The 24,463-nt window shown below is 38.7% G+C and overlaps 1 protein-coding gene across 3 annotated transcripts in view; it reads right to left on the minus strand.

The window, feature by feature from the left end:
• The window catches only part of LOC140209932 (receptor-type tyrosine-protein phosphatase R-like), a 77,344-nt gene extending 61,498 nt beyond the window's left edge, over positions 1 to 15,846 (minus strand). For 2 of the 3 annotated variants that reach the window (XM_072278607.1, XM_072278604.1), the window contains exons 1-2: positions 15,453 to 15,570; positions 7,856 to 8,106 (exon numbers count right to left, since the gene is read on the minus strand). In XM_072278607.1, the coding sequence (XP_072134708.1) occupies positions 7,856 to 7,992 (137 nt within the window). In that variant the 5' untranslated portion in view covers positions 7,993 to 8,106; positions 15,453 to 15,570. Of the gene's footprint in view, positions 1 to 7,855; positions 8,107 to 15,452; positions 15,571 to 15,767 lie in introns of those variants that run through there. The other variant, XM_072278606.1, reaches the window with a different exon arrangement.
• Positions 15,847 to 24,463: the final 8,617 nt, after the last annotated feature.

Genomic DNA, 24,463 nt, shown 5'->3' on the forward strand with positions numbered 1-24,463 from the left:
TAGATGGTTCAGCTTGCACCATTTGTCAAAGTCCCTCTATTCATCCTCTCGTCCTCCCTTTACACACCCAACTATTGCTGAGTCATCAGGTAATTTCTGCAGGTGACATGACTCAGCGTTGTAACTAAAATCCAAGGTTTACAAGCCTCTATTGGGCCCCAGTGCTGCTTACAGCTGTGCCTGACACACAGCTCTGAAGCCTGGCAGAAGACCAGAGTGGGAAATAGAAGAAGAGGGGAGGGGGAGGGAAATTCCTCTTTACCAGAAAGGGAAATCAATATTTAAAGTGCCTCTTCAGGTTAGTTTACTGTCACATACACCAGCAGCAGTGAAATCAAGCAGGTGAATGAGTGGTAGAAGCTCAGGAGATCTGAGGGGAATCTGGGGAGAATAACAATGGGAATAGGATAGATAAGTGTCAATTAATGCTGGATGGTTTCAGTTGGCTGAAGTGCCTTTTCCTGTGTACCAACTCATTCCAAGTTTTTTGAGAGTTTACCTACTATCGTCTAACTCTTCCACAGACAAATAATCACAGCAACCGTTTTTGAATCAAGAGACCTTCTGACAATTGCAACTGCAAACAAATGCCGTAGACACCAAAATTAATGTTCAGCCCTGATCAGGTCTATTTTGTAGGAGCTCACTGATGATCACTCTTCATAGAATTGCACATTGGCTAATGTGTTATTCTATAATGTCACATGAATGGCTATACTGTTATAAAAATGTCTGTATCCTTACATTACAGCAACAGTGGGCATGTGGCCAAGTGGTTAAAGCATTGGACTAGCGACCTGAAGGTCGTGAGTTCCAGCCCCAGCCCAGGCAACGTGTTGTGTCCTTAAGCAAGGCACTTACCCACACATTCCTCTGCAACAACACTGTATGGTGCCAAGCTGTATGGGTCCTAATGCCCTTCCCTTGGACAATATTGGTGTCGTGGAGAGGGGAGACTTGCAGCCATGGGCAACTGCTGGTCTTCCATACAACCTTGCCCAGGCCTGCGCCCTGGAGAGTGAAGACTTTCCAGGCACAGATCCATGGTCTCATCTCACAAGACTAACAGATGCCTTTACTTTACTTTACAGCAACTTCTCTTAAGTAGTGACTTGAAGCTTTTCTGTTTGACTGGTTAAGGATTGTGTTTGGTGAAATGTTATATTGTTATTTAATAGTTATTGAAGGCTTATATTTGTAAAAATAATACTTCAATTTGTATGTGATGGTAACAGTATTTCGAAGGGCTTTATCCAAGTATCAGCTTTGCAATTGCTAACTGTTAGAACCTTCAATAAAACTGAAACAAGGACCGGAAAGGAAAGAAAGCAATGATTATATACCACAACTTGTCAGGTGTTTCTTTCTTTTCTAATATATCGAGTCACCTTTTTAATTTGTTTTCCTTATTTCAAAATATACGTTATTCAAAAATAAAATTATATACAATAAACTATTCAATAACTTTCCTTCCTTTGCATACGTTTCCATTATGGTCTGTACATATCCATACTTTTGGCCACCCACGTGGCACTCCATTGGTTCACCTTACCACATCATTGTTGAGGGGTATACTCCCACTTTGTTACCTCACTTAATTTAGTTGTGTGCATGAATTTTGCTGCTCATGCATGCTTCTAGCACCAAAGTAATGTTTTAGAAGTGAATCTCTCCCTTTTTAAACTTAGTGCTGTTCTTGAGTTTCTTCTTGGTTTGTTATTCTGAGAGATTACAAGAAGACAAACTTACTAAGTCACTGAATGATTGAACTAAATAGAGTTGGTAGAGTGTAAATACAATCTGAATTAATATTGGTTATCCAAAATGGAAGGGTAATTAGCAAAGTTTGATTAGGTCCAAAATGTAGAATTTAGAAATAGACATTTAAACGGGGCTGTAATGGAAGCAGGAAGCCTTATGATAGAGTCATATAGATACATATCAAAAGCTAAAATTACACTTGTTGGAACATAGAAAATGAAAGGAAATTTCATTGAGTTGCTCAAAATTGTTCATTGTTTTAATACAGTAAATAAAGATAAACTGTTCTGTCGGCAGGAGGATTGGAGGCAAATTTATGATTGGCAATGTAACCAGAGAAAAGATGCAGAATTACATTTTATACCCCTGTTGTTGTGATTTCAATTTCACTGAAAGGATGGTGGAGGCAAATTGCTTGGTAGTTATCCAAAAGGAACCAGACATACACTTGAAAATGAAACCATTAACAGTTTATGTGCTAGAGTGGGGTTGAACACACTGGGTATTTCCTTCATCATGTAGTAAACCAAATTGCCTATTCCCTGCCTTATAATTGGATACAAAGTTACCGATTGCCTGTGCTACATGTCTAAGCAAAAGTTTATCACTTCCATAAGGAAGCGTAGGAAATTGCTTTCTTCAAGGAATTCAGCGATTAAGATGCCACCTAAAAGCAGATCGGCTACCACCCATTGAATTCAACTTGCCTCAGCTACAAACATTTTACTTCTTCCTGTGCTTAACCTGACCTATTCCTGGGGATGTAAGTGACCCAAAATTATTTGGTTAAAAAGACAAATAGGCTACAATTGCTTGAATGGAAGTATAGAGATTATAGCATTTATTTCTGGATAAAACATTGGGAAATCAATCTATAAATTATGACAGCATTGTCAGATTTATCAATTGCATTTCTCATGCACAGAAGAAAGAGACGTGATGAACTGGGGGGTTTTGTTATTACTGTCATATGTCACAAAACTTGTTTTGTGGCACTAGTACAGTACAAAACAGAAAAAATGCTTACAGTAAATAAAAAACATTATAAGTCGTGCTAAGAAAGAGCAAAATTGTGCGATAGTGTTTATAGATTTACAGACTGTTCAGCAGTATGATGGTGAAGACGAAGAAGGTGTTCCTTAAACACTGAGTGCATGTCTTCAGGTTCCTGTTCCTCTTCCCTGATGAGAAATGGACATGTCCTGGGTGGGGGGTGGGGGTCTTTAATAATGGACACCCCCTTCCTGAGGCATCACCTTTTGAAGATATATATATGATGATGTGTAGGCTAGTGCCCATGATGGGGCTTAACCAAGCAAAAGAAATGGATAGATGCAAGAAAATGGGAAATTATTCAGTAAAAGGGATGAGGAAAATGAAGTGCATGATGAAAGCAGGGAGGTTTGTAGAAGATCCTGTAAAGAATTCTCTGGATTCAGCAAGGAAATTACGGCTTCTCTTTGCATTGTCAAAAGTAACTGTAGGCTGCTGTCAGAGTACAATTGGGTGGAGTGGACAAGAAGCTAAGGTAAGATAAGTGAAATACGGAAAGATTTGAAAGTTCTTAATGTCATCTTACTGTGAAATGAGGAACCAATGTTTCCTAACTAGAGAGATGCCTATTGGGAATCTTGTATGGATCAAAAGAGTGATTTCAGCATTTGAAATGGTGGGGGAGAATTTTTGAAGAAAGAATTGAAACAGAATGTACTGGCATTAATCAGCTGGAGAGACAACATACGTGGAGAAACAGGAAAAAACCATTTCAGGTCAATAACCTTCAACTAGATCTGAGAAAAGTTGGAGATAAAACAAGTTTAAGTTGCAGAGAGAAAGGAAGGAAATACACAGAGGATATTCTGTAACTGGTAAGACTGAAGAGCAAAGGTGGCAGCTGATAAGATGCTGTCAGAGGTTCTAAGTATTTCCTGCATTTATTACATTTTCATCATCTGCAGTCTTTTACTTTTAAACTAACTTCTGGATGATTAATATATAGATTAGGTTCTAATTTGTGGAGGAAGTCGACACAGAGGAAGTGGTTAAAAAAAAAGAAACTGTGGGGAGGGGAGAAGCCTTCAGATAAATGAGCATTACATCAAAGTCCAGCACCTCCATACTTTGTGTGAAGCAATGACGTTGAGACAAAAAGATTGTAGGTGCCAGTGATGTCAATGAAAAGCTTTGATTTTACTTGACTTTAGGAAAGTTGGAGTCATTCTCACTTTAATTTTAACAAGGCAGTGATGGAGTCTAGAAACAACCTTAGCGTTGTTGTTGGAGGTCATCGGATGGAGTTCTACATTATTATTGTGCCCTAGACTCTGCTTTAGAATTATAATGTTGAGCAGTAGTGTAGAATGATGAAAGAGCAAGGGCCAGGAATTCAGAATAAAATCATATTCTTGCAACTCTGAAGTCTTCCCTTAATAAATTGCCAGAAACAAAGCTGAAAGATTTATGTCACATTGCTTCCAAATTGTATTGAGAAAATTCGGAACACTGAGGATTATTTTACTATTGTTAAGCACCAGAAATGTATTTTTGAAACTAATTGAGGTACTTCAAATAAAATAAACTGAAGTTAATTTAAATCTACCTATATATTATGTATAATTATATAGTACCATGCAAAAGTCTCAGGCACGTATTTATAGTTGGAGTGCCTAATACTTTTACACAGTACTGTAGTAATTTGTAATATTGCACAGTATTGCTGCTGCTGCAGAAAAAAAAACAAATTTCATGACATATGTGGTGATGATAGACCTGATTCTGATATGGGTTTCTATTGTGGACTGAGAGTGGGAAGAGGGCAGGGAGAGGGGAATCATGATTGGAGAAAGGGGAAGAGGGAAGGGAGCGGAAACACCAGCGAGACATTCTGTAATGATCATTAAACCAATTGTTTGGAATCAAATGGCCTTGTCTGGTGTCTCAGAGCTGTGTATGTCTGCACTCAAGCCTCACCCCATCTCTGGCACTCCTTCCCTTCCACCTCTCCCAAAACTTCTCCCGCAGTGCTGCACCTTTGCCATTCCCAATATCCTTTGCTCCCGCCACAGTTTCAAACTCCCTATCCATTCCACATTGACAAATGCAGTATGTGCAAAGGTTTAGCCTATATATATGTGCCTAAGACTTTTGCACAGTACTGTGTATATCAATTATATATATTATATTTTAATATATTTATTCAAATATAGAGTATGTATATATGCATACCCAAGACAGGTGGGTTAAGTTAAATATGTATATTTTAGATAAACATGAGCAATTAAAATGTTTATTGCCAAAACCTAGTGAATCTGTAATCTTTTAATTAGCTAAAACACTGGATAGATGTCATGATTTTTTTTAATAAGTGGAGATGCTGGAAATCTGCATTCAAGAAAAACAGATGCTCTCCGTAGGTTGTGTAGCAAGAAGGGAGAGAAATGGTTTGTGTTTCAGAATGAACACAGTTCATCAGAACTGGGAAAGAGAAAACAATTCAAAGCTGCAGAGAGGGTGGGGTCTGAACAGAGGGAGTTTTTTCTGATAGGGAGATGCCATAGTTGGTGATGAAGTTTTCTGTTTGATCAGTTAACAAGCTCAGTTAGAGAGAATAGTGGCAGGGAAATATAAAGGCTGTAAAATGCAATCTTTGAGGGTGTGCCTGTTGTCAATACTGTGTGAATGGGAAGAGAAAAATAAAGTCAATGTTACACATGGATGCCTAGAGTTGAGATGGCCAGATACGGAGAGAACAATCTGAGCTTGGGAACGCCTGATCTACAACTTGGGCTCAGTTTTTCTCTCTCCACTAGCATGCCATAACTTCTTGGCCAATGTCCTGCAGGTTTGCAATTCACACATTTTACATTTATCGATTTGTGTTCTCTCTCTGTGCATGGCCACATTGACCCATCTAACTTATTGCCACAGAAATCCTGACCTCACCTTATCGGAGACAGTCACTTTATTTAACTCTCCCCAAATTCTCTTCAATTAAAAATAACTTGTTTTCACTTTTTTCTAATTTTGCCAAGGCGTCTTTGGCCTGAGATGTAAACTTTGTTTTTCTTTTCATAGATGCTGTTGACCAGCTGAGTGTTTGCAGCATTTCCTGTTTTTATACAGACTTCATGGCTGAGGTTTTCACTTGTCATAAAGACAGAAAAAAGTAAAGTTAGTATTTCATGTCAATGACTTTTCCATAGTTTTAATGGATATCATTGATCTAAAATGTTAATTTTGTTCAAGTCAAGTCATCACTTCTTATTGTCCTTTCGACCATAACTGCCGGTACAGTACACAGTAAAAATGAGACAACATTTTTCAGGACCATGGTGCTACATGAACAATACAAAAACTACACTGAACTATGTAAAACAATACAAAAATACACTAGACTACAGACCTACCCAGGGCTGCATAAAGTGCACAAAACAGTGCAGATATTACAATAAATAATAAACAAGACAAGATGCACAGTAGAGGGCAGTAGGTTGGTATCAGTCCAGGCTCTGGGTATTGAGGAATCTGATGACTTTGAGGAAGAAACTGTTACACAGTCTGGTCGTGAGAGCCTGAATACTTCGGTGCCTTTTGCCAGATGGCAGGAAGGAGATGTTGCACTGATGCTGCTGAATTATTCCAGCTTTCTCTTTTTTAACAGCAAACTAGATATTTCCTCCATCATTTCCCATCCCATTTTTTGGTTTGATTATTTTTCAGGATGGGTCTGATTACAAATAGCTCTCTTCTTTGAAACTCTGTCCTAGAAACTAAAGAAGTTAAATGTTGTCTTAATGTATTGGTCTTTAAAGGGACAATTGAAAATGAGGAAACGAGAGGTAGGGATTAGAAGAATATTATTTGACACTTACAAGCTCATGTGATCTGACTGAAGCAAACACAAGAAGTAGAAGATGAAGAAAATGCTGGAAGAAATACGTACCATATGGAAGTACCCTCTACAAGTTTCTTGCTATTTTATTGCCTTCTATCAAGCCTTAATCCCAAACGTGTATTGCTTTCTCAATCTTCTGGGTGCATTTAATTAATTTTACACTGTGCTAACAATTAAATTATGTAATCATTGTGTTAAGAACCAATTGAGATTGACACTCCCAGATCATCCCGTCAGCCTATTAAAATAAAATGATAACCATTGATATTATCACTGCACCAAACAGTTTTATTAACCATAAAGGCACTCTGCAAGACAGTAGATGATTGTAGACTCAGCCAGTAGCATCATAAGCCCAAGCCTCCCCACCATCAGGTATATCTTCTAAAGGCAGTGACTCGAGAAGGCAGCATCCATCATTAAGGAGCCTCACTATCCAGGACATGCCACCTTCGCATGACTAGCATAAGGAAAGAGGTACAGGAGCCTCAAAACATCCAGGCAGTGCCATAGAAACAAATTCTTCCCCTCTGCCATTAGATTTCTGAGCAGTCCATGAATCTAAGAACAAATTGCTGTTCCTCTTTTGTGTGATTTCTTTCTTTCTCTCTTTATTGTATCTTGTAGGAATCTGTTATGCCTGCAGTGTCCTTCTAGTACAAAACAACAAATTTAGTAAACCCGATTCTGATTCTGAATTAAGTCAACAAATATCTGATGGACTTGATGGGATTTCTGGGATCTGAGAAGGACCCCATCAGATTTTCTTTGGCTTTCGCCAGAATTCATCAGTACAGAGGTTTCTAAGCTACACTGATGTTGGGTAGATGTTGGAAAGCAAGGAAAGTTTTTACCATCAACTGCAGGCAAGTCAAATTCTATTCTTTCCTGATATCTGCATACGTGTGTTTCTGGCATCTATTAGTAGCAGAGACCTGGCTAATTTTCCTCCTGTGACAGTTTATGAGTGGATGGCATCCTCTAGTTGAACAGAAAATGGAAATCAGATATGGATTACAAGATCTGGATAGATACAGGGCAAAACCTCTGATTCTACAGGGATCAACAGAAATGTAATTAGGATCAAGTTGAAAATATTCTTGTATGAATTTTGTCTGAAAATTATCATCTGAATTCATAATCCAACAACAGTGATGTTTTATAGTGATTCCTTTGACTAACCAGTCCTTCCATTCTTACCTCTCCTGAAGACAGCTTTGTCTCTTTGATTTGAATGATGATGAGGAAGTTGACGATTGGTTCATGATCTCTTCTGCAACTTGGCCTTGACAGTTTACAGTAGTTAACGGAATGGAAGTTAGCTCAGATTGTACCATACTGTGCACACTGTCTATACTTCAGAATGAGGCATGCATGGGCTGAAGTTACCCACAGACTCCACAATGTTCTGACTGAATTTGATGTAGTATCTCTCTTAAATGGCAATTCATCTGTAAATTATAGAAAAAATGGTATATTGATTGTAATAAAAATGATTGCACATTCCCTTTACATTTCAAGGTACAGTATACTAGTAGTTCAATCTATAGAATATTGAAATTAAATTAAAACTTTGAAGATAGAGTGGAATTCAGTTAATTGGGCCATCAGTTAGTTAGGGCAGTTACTTATTTAGGATATCTCTTAAAGAACAAAAGCTAATCAAGTAAAGAGCCAGTATTTTCTTTGTTTATTTGGGACAATATGCCACTTAATTGGGACAGGAGGCTTTTGCCCAACAGCTTCTACTAGTGTCAGTTGTGTGTACTTGTTAGGCACTACACTGCTTAGAGCGAGCAGTTTTTAAATAGTCAATTGCATGTGTTTGTGTTCAAAAAGTAGTGATTTTTGTCACTGATAGTTGGAAAGAAATAAGCACTAGGACAATTTAGAATTATTTTGCTCACTGTGGTTTTAAGCAGGAGAGGAGATGCTGGAAACAGCCAGGAGTGAAAATGAAACCATTTCACTACTTCAACAAGTGAGAATCTACGAAGAATTTGAAGGTATCGACAATCATCTTGACTGTGTTACATTAAAAATAAAGATTTGGAGGATGCAATTGTCAAAGCATTGTATGAAGGCAGTGCATTACTTACACTGGGTGTCTGCTCTGATTTTGTTAAATTGCAATCAATCAAAAGAACACAGTAATGTACATTGATTGAACTCCTCCTGCAGTAACTGTTAGGACTAATACACAGTTTTAGAGTACTGCAGTAGTACTAGTAATGTTCTAATTTGTTCTATGTTTTATTTAAGTACATGATTTGTTACTCGGTTAAATGTTGTTTGTCTTTTTATGACTTTTTAATTATTTTGGCTTAATTAATTGCAGTAGCCACTTAATTGGGCCAAAATGTATTGGTCCCAATGTGCCCAATTAACCAGAATCCACTGTATATGTATTTTTAGACACAAAATTTATTATAGACATTATAACAAATGAGTTCTGAAAAGCATAAGTTGATCAAACAAATTTAGAGAGTATTTGGTATAAACTGTATCATATTTACTGTCATTCTCTGATCAGACTAACACGCAGACTAAAGTTCCAGCAGCAATAAAAAAGGCAAGCCAATTTGCATGTGTTAGGACTGAGTCCTGTAAATCCTTCAGGTAAGGTCCCGATATTAATGTTTAGATTCCACAGGATTTCGGTATTTTTATGAATCAAATTCAATAGACAATATTCGTGTAATTTATTTAGTCATTTTCTTAAATGTCACAGAGAAATTTTTTTTTATAAATTCTAACTGTATAGTTAGCATGGTTTCCTCGTGGGAAAATCTGTTGGAATTATTTGAAGAAATAACAAGCGGGATAGACAAAGGAGTATCGGTTGATGTTGAGTACTCGGATTTCTGGAGGGCCTTTGACAAGGTACCACACATGAGGCTCCTTAGCAAATAGCCTCATGTGTGGCACCTTGTCAAAGGCCCTGGTATTACAGGAGCGATTCTGGCATGGATAAAGCAGTGTCTAACTGGCTATAGGCAAGGAGTGAGAATAAAATAAGCTTTTTCTCATTGGCTGCTGGTGACTAGTGGTTTTCTACAGGGGTCTGTGTTAGGACTGATTCTTTTTACGTTATATGTTAATAATTTGGATGTTAGAATTGATGTCTTTGTAGCAAAGTTTGCAGACGATACGAAGATAGATGGAGGGGCAGGTAGTTTTTTAAGAAATAGGGAGGCTACAGAAGGACACAGATTATGAGAATGGGCAAAGAAGTGGCAGATGGAATACAGTGTCGGGAAGTGTATGGTCATGTACTTTGGTAGAAAAAATGAAAGGTTGACTATTTTCTAAATGGAGAGAAAATACAAAGATCTAAGGTGCCAAAGGATTTGGGAGTCCTTGTGCAAGATTCCCTAAAGATTAATTTGTAGGTTCACTCTGTGGAGAGGAAGGCAATTGCAATGTTAGCATTCATTTCAAAAGAACTAGAATATAAAAGCAAGGATGTAATGTTGAGACTTTATAAAGCACTGGTGATGAGGTGTCACTTGGAATATTGTGAATGGTTTTGGGTCGCTAATGTTAGAAAGGATGTGCTGAAGTTGGAGAGGCTCCAAACGAGATTCATGGCAATGATTCTAGGATTAAACAGCTTGTCATATGAAGAGCGTTTCATGGCTCTGGGCCTGTATTCACTGGAATTCAGAAGTTGAGTGGTGACCTCATTGAAAGCTATTGAATGGAGAAAGGCCTTGATAGAGTAGATGTGGAGAGAATATTTCCTGTGGTGGCAATGTCTAAGACCAGATGACACAGTCTAAAAATACAGTGGTGTCCTTTAGAAAGGAGATGAGGAGGAATTTCTTTAGCCAGTGGGTTGGTGAATCTGTGGAATTCTTTGCCACGCCTAGCTGTGACGGCCAAGAGTTTAGATATATTTAAGGCAGAGGTTGATAGATTCGTGATTGGCCAGGATATGAAGGGATACAGGGTGGGGGTGGGGAGGTAAACGATTGGTGCTAAGAGGAAAAATGCATCAGCCATGACTCGATGGGCCAAATGGCCTAATTCTATTCCTATATCTAATTGTTTCATAGTTAGATTTATATTTGCCTTTGTTTTACTAATTGTCATTTTGATCTTCAATTTTCTTTCACTAGTAATTGTACCAGAATGGGTAATTAGAATTGAACTCTTTACTTTTGTTTAATAGCATATATATTGATCTAAAGTCTGGCATATCTAGATTGTCTAAAAAGGATAGAGTTAATTTGAAACTTAGATGAGTCAAGGTGGAACTCAGAGTTACAGTTTTACTTAGTGATACTGTTGAAAGTAATACGTTGTCCATATCCTTTATATAATCTGAAAATGAATAAAACGTTGCACAGCAGCATGTTGAGTAGAGGTTTATTTCTTCATTCACTTTCACTTGATATGACTGCGTGACTGATATCTATTGCCTGACACAAACTGAGTGGCTTACTAGCCAAGGTAAGAGCTAGTCAGCAATGTTGGTTTTTGTTCGAACTCACATGCAGATATAATTCCATTCCTAACTGACAACAGCTAGCCAGGTTGAATTTTGGTTATTGGTAACTGAGTCGTGATGAAGGGTTTCAGCCCGACACTTTGACTGTTTATTCCCCTCCGTAGATGCTCCCTGACTTACTGAATTTCTCCTGCATTTTGTGTGCATCGCATTGGTAGATTGTTTAGTCTTATCACGTGCTGAGACACACAGAAAAGCTTTTGGTTGCAAGCCTATCTGCAGTCTAATAATCTTTGTATTAGCTTTTTTAAAATTATGAATTTATTTCATCAATTGATTTTACATTACACGCCTGAGGATACAGCTGGGGCCCATGGAATTTGGACTCTTATTTCTGGAGCATTTAATCATTGCGAATGGGTCCGAATGGTTCTCCAGATCACTAGTACAGTAACATAATCACTTTGCTACAAAACTGCTCAAAGAAAAGCCTCATTAAAATGAAAGAACAAAATCTTTCAGTTTTACAGGTATGCTATTTATAGTAAATCAGTTAGTTTCTCAAGCAGTAAAATGCCAGAGCAAGATTAAGCGTATGCTCTTCATTTCAAAGTGGTGATTTCTTCTTCCTCTGAGTCTATTTTTTTCTCTATCTTTGAACTTTCTTGAAGATAGTAAACTTTTGTAGGTGACACAGAAGTGTGGCCAATAAAACGGATCCCTTACAGCTCCAGTGATCCTAAAACATCCAATGTTGCCTGAGTGAAGTTTGCACATTGTTTCTGTGACTGTGTGGGTTTCTTCCAGCATTGCAAAGACATTAGATTGGTAGTTTAATTCACCACCTTAAATAGTATCTAGTGTGGTGCTGAATAGCCTGGAGGGGAGTTGTAGGTATCAAGGGAGAATCAAATGGAAATAGAATAGGATCAGTGTAGATGCATGCTTTGATTTCAGTTGAGACTTAATGGGTAAAAGTCTTTTTCCAGACTATCTATCATTATGAATTTATGGTTCTGAAAAACAGTACAGGACAAATTTAATTAAAATTTAGAAAATTGGTTCAACAAATGTAAATTAGGATGGATTTGTTAAATGAAGGATATTTGTCAAATTTGATTTGATGACAGTTACACTGATAGTTGATCAGAATAGTGAAGCTGATGTTGACTTTACGAACCTTCAAATGTACTCAAAGCACCATTTGATGTTAGCAAAATTAAATTAAAGAGATAGTGGCAACCTTCATGGAAAAATTATTAAGGAGAATAAGATAAAAATTTGAGATTAGCAGTTATTTTTCAGGTTTAAAGAAACTATAGAGTACTCTTGCCAAAAGATGAGTCTTATTGTTTGGCCACTTGTCACCTCTGTCAATCCAATCACCATGGCTTCAGTAGACAGGACATCATTTCAAAACTTACAACAGGATTGGGAATTCAGAAACTTTCGGAAGACAGAGCAGGGCGTTGCAATATGAATGCGTTGCAGAAGAAACTTAATGCAGAGAAAAATGAAGTGATTAATTTTGAACAGAAATTGAATAGATAGAATTAATAAAGTTCATGTTTGAAGGACACACAGGAACAGAGAAAGAAGCTAGCTCAAAAACACAAGAGTGTCGGTACTAATTGTATTACTGCACAGATCTTCAGTTCCATTGATTTTAGATAAGTGGAATTAAATTTCAGAATTTGAGGTGTCCATTAAGTGTATGCTACCCTATCCCCTATTTATCATATTCTGTTTAGACCATAAGACTATAAGACAAAGGAGCAGAAGTTGGCCGTTCAGCCCATCGAGTCTACTCCGCCATTTTATCATGAGCTAATCCATTCTCCCATCTAGTCCCACTCCCCCGCCTTCTCACCGTAACCTTTGATGCCCTGGCTACTCAGATACCTATTAATCTCTGCCTTAAATACACCCAATGATTTGGCCTCCATTGCCACCCGTGGCAACAAATTCCATAGACTCACCACCCACTGGCTAAAAAAATTTCTTCGCATTTCTGTTCTGAATAGGCGCCCTTCAATCCTTAAATCATACCCTCTTGTACTAGACTCCCCCATCATGGGAAACAACTTTGCCACATCCACTATGTCCATGCCTTTCAACATTCGAAATGTTTCTATGAGGTCTCCCCTTATTCTTCTAAACTCCAAGGAATACAGTCCAAGAGCGGACAAATGTTCCTCATATGTTAACCCTCTCATTCCCGGAATCATTCTAGTGAATCTTCTCTGTATCCTCTCCAAAGTCAGCACATCCTTTCTTAAATAAGGAGACCAAAACTGCCCACAGTACTCCAAGTGAGGTCTCACCAGCGCCTTAAAGAGCCTCAACATCACATCCCTGCTCCTATACTCTATTCCTCTAGAAATGAATGCCAACATTGCGTTCGCCTTCTTCACCACCGACTCAAAGGGAAATGAAATACCTACTCATTTAGTGTTTGAAATTACAGAATTGTTGTGGCCTATTTGGCCCATGTAGTTTGAGAGAACAATCTAATTACTTTGATTCCTCGCCCTTTTCCTGACTTCCTACTAATTCAATTTTGAAGCGAGAAAGTGAATCTGCTTCCAACACCCATCCAAGATTACATTCCAAACTGATGTTAAACAATGCTATGGGGATTTCTGATATGAATTAAATGTCTAACTCAGGCACTTATAAAGAAAATGAGCATAACCGAGAAAGAACATTGGAATCAAAATTCATTCAGACACTTGCCCCAAAGTATCACATCAATACAACAGCTGCTCTACCCTATATAATAGTATTTTATCCTCAATGATAAAATTAAAGAGATGTTACAGTCAGAAGGCCTATCTTGTCTGTGCTGGTTTATAATTTATATTCAGAATCTGCTATATTTATGTTAATTATATGTTCTGTATAAAAAGTTCTTTGTAATTCAATCATTGTTGACAGTGTATTACTCAGAATATATTATTTGGGTAGGAACGTCACATGAGTAGGTTAGGCTGTGTTTACTATGAGTGGCTAGTGGCTAATCCATTATTGTTTTAGAGCCATGTCTTAGCTGAATATCCCTCCCCACACTTCACTGAAGGCTGGCAAAGTTGTGTCCATCACAAGTATGATAAAAGATATCACAAAAGTGTTCTAACTTTGAAACAAACTGAAGTAAAAAAAACCTTCATTGCTTGTAATAAGAACATGAACAAAAAAAAGGTCAGTGTTGTGAAAAGGAGATTCATGTTCAAGTTTCCACAATCCCAACTCTTCCATTATTACACCTTGGGGCAACATAAAAACCTAATGGATTACTCTAAAACTTTACCATTCTTGTTCATTTTAATGTCATATTTTATTGACTATATCCTCTAGTTGCTTCATTTGAAGCATCTGAAAGCATTTAGTGAGAGTTTTCTCTGTGTTCAGCTGCACCTACTCAAATATTTTCTCAATCCACATCTTACTTCAGTTGAGGATCGACTAATTTACTTTACCATTATATAGAATCTGATAAATCAGGTGGGAAAAAAAGTGAGCAGTGATAACTCAGGCACTGGGAAGGCATGGCTGAGAGAATCTTATCTCAAATGGGATTTGAATTTAAGATGTCAGAATCCTGGATTGCTGCCACATTTGCTTAAAAGTAACAGAAATATGTTTTCAGACATAAATTCTCCTGTACACATGGTATGGTTTGAGAATATCTCGAATTTGTACATAATCAAATGGCTGCAGTAGAAAAAAAATCAACTGATATTCAAGAGTTTATCAGCAGAAAGCTCAGTTTACAATTACAAAGTCCTGAGATTTGCAATGGGAGAGCCATTGATCAGGTAATCATATCTTAATGACAATTAGACTATTTATAAAGACTATAGTTCATTTTTTTTTGCCACATGAGTTCTTACTTCAGTTAGAAGTAGTGGTTAATAGGAGTGTTATATATTCTACATTTTAAATATAGACTTCAGTTGAAATAAGGTAAAGTTAAACAGAAGGAGCACTCCATCCATGTACCCTGCTTTCACTAGGCTGTGTTATGTACGTTCATAATTTATTAAGGCAAATAATTGGTTCTATCATTTTGGCTCATTCATTATTTTAATCTTCACCATTTATGAATCTAATAACTGCTAACTCAATACTCTATAATGTCATTTTAATTATTTGAATGAATATACCTTTCAGTGACAATGCAGAATTATGCACAATTATTTTAAGTCATCCTGCTTACCTGATGTATTTTGGCATTTTCCTAACAATATCTCAAAACAGACTGTGGCACCAGCTGAAAAACATCCATCTTTATTACTTTACTTGAATCGAACAGTAACAGAAATATCTCAAGTACTTACTTACCAGCAACAGAAGTACATTTAAAATGCAAGCAGAACAGTACTACACCACTACTGCATCAGCTGACTCAAACTGTATGCAAGAAGTTTGTTTCTTAAAGTGCAGAGTGCACAGTAGAATGAAAGAGAAAAGGGGCAGGAACAGGCATGTATGTTAAGTAGTTTCACAATGCCGTCAACATATTTCAAACTCCAAAGCTAACAGGAGGAGCCAATTTGGACTTTGAAAACCAGTTCAACTGCAAGTTTAAACCCATTCAAGGCAAATTGAATTTCTTGTACTTTGTGTTTCCTGTTTGTTGTTTCACTTAGTACTCACCTAAAACAAAAGCTGAAGTATCAACAGAAGCTCTGTGTTTCTTTCTCTCGCTCTCTAACTCTGTGTTGTAATCCTTGCCTATAATGTACAAGGCTGCATTTCCCTGAATGCTCAGGAAGCTGCTTATCAGCAGAGGTTCTTCTTGCTGCTTCCTCCCACACCACCTACACATAGGCCTACGCAATTTCATCATCTACTTCAGCTGCAAGCTAAAAAGGTGAAATAAAAGGTTGTACTAAAAGCACATAGCGGCAAAATGAGAATTGTTGACACATCTTAATAACTCTTTTCTAAGACATTGTAAAATTTTGAATGCCTGTGTTAACCTGTGCCAAATGCATTAACTTTAAATAGTTATTGCACAGTTAAAACATGAACAACACACACATTTTGTCAAACCATAGTTTCAAGCTGTCTGATTCAGTGAAATTTAAGATCTTCCTCTTGTGGTTTTGCAGTGTTGTTTGGACAAATATATTAACATTTTGAGAATATTCTTGGAACTTGTGATATAGCTAGCGTATAATGCACATATATTTTAAAAAAAGACTCAATAACAGTTCAAATTACTCCTTTTTGTGTTTTAGAGGGAAAACATGGGAATCCTGGAGTTCATGTTTCCAACAAATCAGTAAGTACTCAAATGAGTACTTAGTGTTGCTGAGAATGAGGAAGTGAGTTTTACATGGCAATTTGCAAGTACTTTTCCTTCTTATAAATAAAGATAACCTAAATAACTTGCTGCTTCTTTTGAGAGTGTAGGATCTTCTCCTTCCAGTTCATAGATGTAATGGAAGCATTTTACCACACTGTTAACAGTTGGAATCAGAATACTTGTGGAAAAGTTTTTGTTTTGTTACTGTCAGTAAACAAGTTTGAACTGCACAGGAACAATCATCCTGGGATCTGAGGCTTCATTGGCTGTCAGAATGTAATTGTCGTCATTTAACCTGATACGGCAGAACTGTAATGTGTAGGAATTTGTGATGTAAGCTCAGTAAATACTGCTTCACTGAAGAGTTTGCTAAGTAACTGAGTACGAGGGCTTATGGTTTTCCCCCCTTTTTTAAACACTGACTGAAATACTTGACTGTTTCTAAGTGCCTTGACACTGCTGCTCTCTGATTCACATCAGGGTAAGTAAGATTCAGTACAAAGCTGGGCCCAACAGTGCAGCTATTTGTAAAATAATGCTCAGGAGGGGAAGGGATCAGAAAGGCGAAGTAAAAACGAGATAGAATAAAAACATGAATCAACCATCCTACATCAACCTCTCTGTTCTGATCAATCATGAAAGCGTTTGTATTCCCAACAAATACCTGAGAGGAAATAATAAGCAAAAATGTATTTCAAATTAAAGTCATTATCATTTAAACTTGCCCAATAGAATCAAAGAACTTCTAACTGCATTTTGTATAATATCAAATAATATAATATTAATTAACAGTTATTTGATATTACACAAAATGCAATTAGAATTTCCCTGGTAAGTGAATATCCAGCACCAACTAAGATCAAGAACAGGAGTCTGAAGCCTTGATATTGAAGTTCATCAATATGCCATGTACTATTCAGCTTTACAAAAACATTTCCAGGACTATGTATTATTGACAGTTTATTAGGCCTGAAAAATTTTAAATAATATCTTGCATATGTTATTTGCTAAGTAACCTCAGTATAAATATCAGAAGCATTGGGAATTGTTAGGAATGGCAAGGGGAATAGCAGAAAGATTCAGTGACAGAAAGAAGAACTAGAATTCATACTTCAACCTTCAGATTCTGTGACGGACGACTCGTTTGACTGCAACACGTTGGTATGTCCTTCTGGTTCATACGAATTGTGCCAGTGTTTGGAAATCCTTTGTAGTTTGTAAATCTTTTTAAATTCAGTAATCTTTAATAAATCAGAAATCTGTTGTGAGTGCTAAATGTGTGTTAAGAAATATTTGTCTAGATTTACATGTGTATCACTAAAAATAAAATAAACGGTGCTTAAACTACTTTGTTAGCTGGAAGTAGCTCTGCCAGTGGGTATTGGCAGCTAAATCCTGCTGCAGAGACTAGACAGGCAAGTAAGCTAGTCCTTAAAGAGTAGGTGGATACTGTTTAACCTCCCAATAGTGAGGGTACCCATAGATATCTAAATCGGAAAGGGCTTAAAATCATATTTTGAGTATAGGACTTTGCATACCATCACAAGTTGAAAAACAATCATCAGCTGCTAGCAAAATTGATCTCCTGTGCAATTACTTATGCTGACTCAGAAACCATGATGGGAATTTATGAGACAGCGAAGGAAAATTTGCTTGAATGACTCAAATTTCCAAGAAACTATTTGAAATTATAACTTATATAACAGACAGGTACATTTAATATATGGCACATGCAAATATATTAACTTTAGAATTAATGCTTATATCAAATCAAATTGTATATTGCATTTACCATTATCCTTTCGAATATGAAACCTTAGCTTGCATTATTTTCTTGCTGCACTGTGGAATCATTGTTTTCGCATGCTTCTTCAACGAGGAAAAGGTTCAATTACTGCACCAGAAAATACAGATATAGTGGTGATATATCTCAAAGTTTAAAGTTCAGAGTAAATTTATTATCAAGGTATAGGTACATATATGTCATGCTATAAAACCCCGATATTCATTTTCTTGTGGGCATTCACAGTAAATAGAATCAATGAAAGACTGCACCCAACAAGACAGACAAGAACAAATGTGCAAGAGACAACAAACTGTGCAAATACAGAAAGAGAATGATGATAATAATAATAAGTAATCTGTAAGTATCGAAAGCATGAGATGAAGAGTCATTGAAAGAGCTATCACATGGTACAGCTGAATATTTTGAATACTAAGATGAGTCTGGGGGCCTAGTTGGGGTTAGGGGTGAAGGTGGATGAATCATGCCACAGATTCCCATGACCCTGCTGATTAAATGTGGTGCTTGGTGAGAATACATCAGCATTCCAGTCCCTTACAGAATGAGCAGTGCGTTGGCTTGTTATGTCACAGTCAGGCCAAACCAATTTCTTCAAGACTGGTGGTGACATTAAAGATCTGTTCCCATCCATTTTTTGCCAAAGACATTGGAAGCAATCCCTGAATGTGATATAATGTCATTTGGCGCATTTTCCTCTATTGACACTTGAACAGAACTGAATCTAGCCAGTAATGTTTGAGCTGTTTGGCTTAAAAAATTTACAAATATTCTAATAAGTTCTAGTATGTATATATTCTTTTTTTTTAAATCTGTTCGCTTTCTATTTTGATTTCATTTTGAGAAAATTAATCTCATGCTGTCTGCTAGATGGAGTTCTAAGCCTATCCAATGCTGGGGAAATAATCTCACAGAAAACACAATAAAAAAATAAATTCAAAAGGTCATGGTAAAATTATTTGGAGGGCTATGTAGGATGGAAGGGTTAGATTGACCTTAGAGAAGGTTAAAAGATTGGCACAACCTCATGGGCTGAAGGTCTGTAATGTGCTGTAGTGTTCTATGTTCTCTTTTCTATGTCCTAAAATGCAAAACTCAGCTAAATAGTTATATTCAGGACTGTACTGATCTCACGAGTAACTGGATCATAATTGACAAACGTGGATGTCAAATCTCACCTTTTCTGTACTAGAACATACCTATTAGCAAGGCAACCAATGATTAGTAATTTGGATCTCGGTTATCTGTTTAATGTAATTCATTAATATTCTGAACATTACCAGAATATTAATTCAATGAGGATTCAGGAATAAGATGCCAATTTTTTCTGTCTTTCTGAGCATTTGTTGAGCAGATTATTACTAACTCCTGCTACAGTGCCTCGGTATCTCTTGAATGGAATATCTTTCCAAGTAATAACATTTCCAGGAAGCAACACAAAGATCCTGACACAAGAGACTTTAGATACTAAAATCTGGGGCAAAACAATACAAACTGCTGGAAGAAATCAATGGTCAGGCAGCATCTGTGGAGTCAGAGAGGTAGTTGACATTTCAGGGTGGCTTCAAGCTGCAGGATCTCAACATGAAATGTTGACCAACCCACTACAGAGTTCCTCCAGCAGATTGCTTTCTGTTCCAAAATGTAATCCCTTTATCAGAGGTTTGATCAGTCAATTGTTTAAGATTGTGATTATTATTGATATTAGTCTACTGAATCACTTATTTCCCTAGACAGTAAGCCTAGAGCACGTGGCATTCTCAGGTAGTCTCCTATCCAAGTACTACCAGGCCTGGTACTGGTATTGGATATTTATATGGAACACAAGAATGCTTGCTGTAACAGAAATAAGAATATTTAAATCAATGCTAAATATAGATCAATGTGTTTGAGAATAATGTTAGAGTTCACTCACATCTATGTTTTCATCACAAGTAATAGAGAAAGGATTTTAGGTAATGGAAATTTAATTCCTGTGACCATTGAGTTTAGAAAAGTGTGATAAGAGTATAGGTGCAATAGAAACCTGACATGATGGTCTAATTTCTGCAAGTAATCCAAATAAGTCAGGCAGTATGTGGGAAATATTCTCAGGAAAATCTCTCTGGCCATTTGGATATTGAAATCTTTATAAGAGAGATATCAACAGCAACTTGAAGTCTGTTAACTATGGGCTTTCTTGGAATCTTGGAGCTGTGCCAGACAAAGAAGGACGAAGGAGCACTGGATATTAGTTGGGGCTGAGAAGAAAACTGTTAACATGCAAAGCAGCCTCTTGAAAACCGTGTTAGGATTTTATTCGGAAAGTCTTAGAGATAAATTTGGTGAAAATTTTGTCAGTATTGTAGTTTATTTATGACGTCTTGCAGAGAAATACACTTTTTAGAACCTCGTAACCAAATAAGCCTGAGGTCTACCACGCATTTTGCCAAAGAAGAATAGCAATCAACAACAGTCAGAGTATTCGGCATACCAATGGGCTGCATCGCAACCTGCATTTTTACAAGAGGGAGCGGAGCAGCAGAAAGGTGCAGCTGACAGAAAGTGACGTCTTTCACATTGGAAGTACAGATAGAGGATGAACTTCCTCAGAATGTATGAACACCAGCCCTCAAGAGGTTCAGGACATTGTGTCAAGTGATGGCAGACATTTGGACTATCATGTAGCAAGTCACAGTACCTGCTGAGTCTGATAGCTGAAAGAACAAACTGACGAGTTGCTGACAAATGACTAATCTGCCACAGAAACTGAAGGCTGAGGAATGCATTCTAGTTCCTCTTTCTGTCATCCCGCCTTTCTGCCATTCTCCTTGTCATTCCTATCAATTCCCCCAAGGCCTTCTAAGATTTATACTAGTTTGCTACTGGTTAAGATAATTTATATGTGATGCTTTCCATGTCCGAAAATGTGGAAGAGGTTTGATCCAAAAGCAGAGGAGCGGAGACGATTTAGCAGTAAATGGTACTTTACTAATAAACTGCAAAATAACAAGCCACGAGGGGCCACTAAATAAGAAAGAGCAGATACTTCATGCAACGAGGCAACAAGGTAATGAGGTAACTGAAGACTAAGAGCAATTGGTTGAGGTTCATATGAGTGAACAAAGATTGTGGGTGAGAGCTGGGTTTAAATGAGAGCAAGTGATGATTAGAAATGAGTGCCAATTGACTCCTGTAAGGTAAATGGAGACGGGAGGAGCATGACAGGACACTTCCCTATGGACAACACCCAACCCAAGGTGATCTGGAGGGGTCCAGTGAAACTCATGATGAGTGATGAATCCAAGATGAAATTGGAGAGCTCCCTAGCCCTCCCCTCCAGTGTACACCCTTCCCAGTATACCAAGTATTGCACACCCTATCCATGACAACGTGAATCAGTCAACTGGTGAACTGCATACATTGGGCCACCTTCCACCATCCCTGGTTCCGGAGGTGCTCGTTCAGGTGGTTTGAGTGGACAACTAGCTTGAAGCAGAACACATGGAATGTGTGTGTGATCCTGAGGGATGGTGGCAGTTGGAGACGGTAAGTGACTGGTTTTATGCGGAACCAATGAACTGCGGCGAGAGTTCGTATGAGTTGATGCACAGGGCCAGATCTCAGGTGGTCAGCCAGACATAGCCCCCAAGCCAGAGTAGTCCCACTTGGTCACCAATGGCGGTTAGCCTGGCAGAAGTAGGCATGGTCCTCCATGTCCACTTCCAAGTATTCAGGCATTGACAAATTAGGGTCCTGCCAGACAGGACCTCTACTGCTAGTTTCTCCGTGAGGAACAACAGGGGTTGATGGCCATAAAGCATGTGACATACCTGTGGCAGAGGTGGTGTGTAGATTGTGGGACAGTTTGGCCTAGAGCAGATGCTCAGAGGTGGTGAAGCATTGTAGAAACTTCTCCACCTGCTGGTTGGCTCTTTCTGACTATCCATTGGTCTGTGGAGGATAGCCAGAGGACAAACTCACTGAGGTGTAGAGGAGGGACCAGAAGGCTCGGCAGAAGCAGGAGACAAATTGTGAGCCCTGGCATGACACAATGTCCTGGGGGAAGCCATAGAGGTGGGCTACATGTTGGAGAACCAAGTCCACTGTCTCAGAGCTGACAGACGTTTGAGGAGAGCAATGAAGTGGGTCCCTTTGGAGAACCAGTTCACCACTGTACTAATCACCATGGCCCCATCAGAAGGTGGCAAACCTGTGATGAAATGTATGGCAACATTGGACCACGTCATCGAGGGACTTACAGGGGCTGCAAGAATCCAGAGGGCTACTGCTTGGTGGAATTGGACTGGGCACATTGAGGGAAGGCAGTGATGAAGTAACATACATCTGCAATCATCGTGAGCCACCAGAACCGGTGTTGCAGACAATCTAGGGTCCATCGTGTGCCTGGATGGCTAGAGAGCGATGAGGAATGGGCTCACTGGAATTCTTCAGAGCACAGAGCTGCCAGCACATGCATGCAGTTGTCAGGTGTGTTGGCCTGAGAAGGTTCATGCACCACGGCCTGGTGGATCTGGTTCTCAAGATCCTGAATGATTGGACCGAGGATCTGAGAGGATGGAATGATGGACTGGGGGTTGCTCTCAGATTCAGCTGGGTTGTATTCTTAGAGCTGAGTGGGTTGGAGATGATGTAGATGTATTGCTTGAAGAAAAGGAACCAACAATCCTGAAGTGGGTTGAGTTGGCCGGTCTGTTGAACGTATACGAGGTTTTGGTGGTCAGTCCAGATCAGGAAGGTCTCGGTGTTTCCCATTAGCCAATGTCTTGATTCCTCCAAGGCCCATTTGTTGGTGAGAAGCTCCCTGGCTCCTACTCGATAACAATGTTGTGTAGATTTGAACTTGCACGAGAAGAAGATACAGAGGTGTGTCTTTCCATTAGGTCCTCACTGAGATGGCCCAGACACCCATGTCAGATGTGTCTACCTTACCACAAAAGGCTTGGTTCAATGTTCAAAGTAAAATTATTATCAAAGTACATAGATGTCACCATATATAACCCTGAGATTCATTTTCTTGCAAGCATACTCAATAAATCTATAATAGAATAATAACCATAATAGGATCAATGGAAGACCACACCAGCTTGTGTGTTCAACCCATGTGCAAAACACAATAAACTGTGCAAATGCAAAAAGAAAGAAATAATAATAAAAACTAAGCAATGAATATCAAGAACATGGGATGAGGAATCCTTGAAATTTAGTCCATAGGTTGTGGGAACAGTTCAGTGATGAGACGAGCGAAATTATCCCCTCTGGTTGAAGAGCCTGATGACTGAAGGGTAATAACTCTTCCTGAATCTGGTGGAGAGAGAAGAATCCTGCACTGGCTGGGGACTGGACAGTCCAATGAAGACACGCTGTAGCACTTTTGCAATTAGTCATTCTAGGCTCAGGAGGGGAGGGGGAGTACGGATGACCTCGGGGAGAGGTAGTGCCTGGGAAAACGTCAATTATGCGTTTGTGTGGTCCATGAGGTGGAGCAGTGCTGGCCTCCCTTTTACTGACGGCATGGTTTAATTTGTGATATTCCTGCGGAAGTTTGGTGAGGTTGAGAATTTCCTCTGTCTCCTCGGACTTATGGGGTGGAGACAGCTCAGCTTGGAGGCAAATGGTCTGGCAGATGAGTCCCCAGCTCCGCAGCAAACGGGATAACCAAGTGAAGTGAGGCTAACCCAAGTTGAGAGGAGTGTTAGGCGAGTCAATAAGGAAGAATTGGATGGACTCCAGTATTCTGCGATGCCCACATACACAGGCTGTGTGCACCGTATGACTTCCCCAGATCCAGAAGGAAATCCATCAATGGCTGTGGTACAGAAGGGGTGAGAGATGGTCAGTAAGGAGTCCAGTCCAGAAAGTTGTCTACTGCACCAGAATCCACCAGAAACTCCTGTGTGCATAGAGCCATCAGGGTGTGCAGGAGGACAGAGAATGAGTCAGTCTGTAGTGCTGGAACAAGAGGGCAGGGGGAGCTTACCAGATTGAAGGCCCTTCGTCCCTACCTGATGGTGCTATTTAGCTGGGCGCAGTGGGCACTTGATGCATAGCTGATATCGGCAGTTCCACAGCAGGCACACAAGTTGCTCACGCTCTTGGTGGGGGTGGTGGGGGGTGGTTGGGCGTTAAGAGAATTCTCTCTACATGGATGGGTTCGGGAGGCATTGATGATGAGGTTTATCCAGCCTGAAATGGTTCTGGGAATGGAACCGGGGTTCTGGTTGATGATCCAGAGGGTCG

Source organism: Mobula birostris, chromosome 14 (genome assembly GCF_030028105.1).
Source record: "Mobula birostris isolate sMobBir1 chromosome 14, sMobBir1.hap1, whole genome shotgun sequence".
NCBI classification, from domain to species: domain Eukaryota; kingdom Metazoa; phylum Chordata; class Chondrichthyes; order Myliobatiformes; family Myliobatidae; genus Mobula; species Mobula birostris.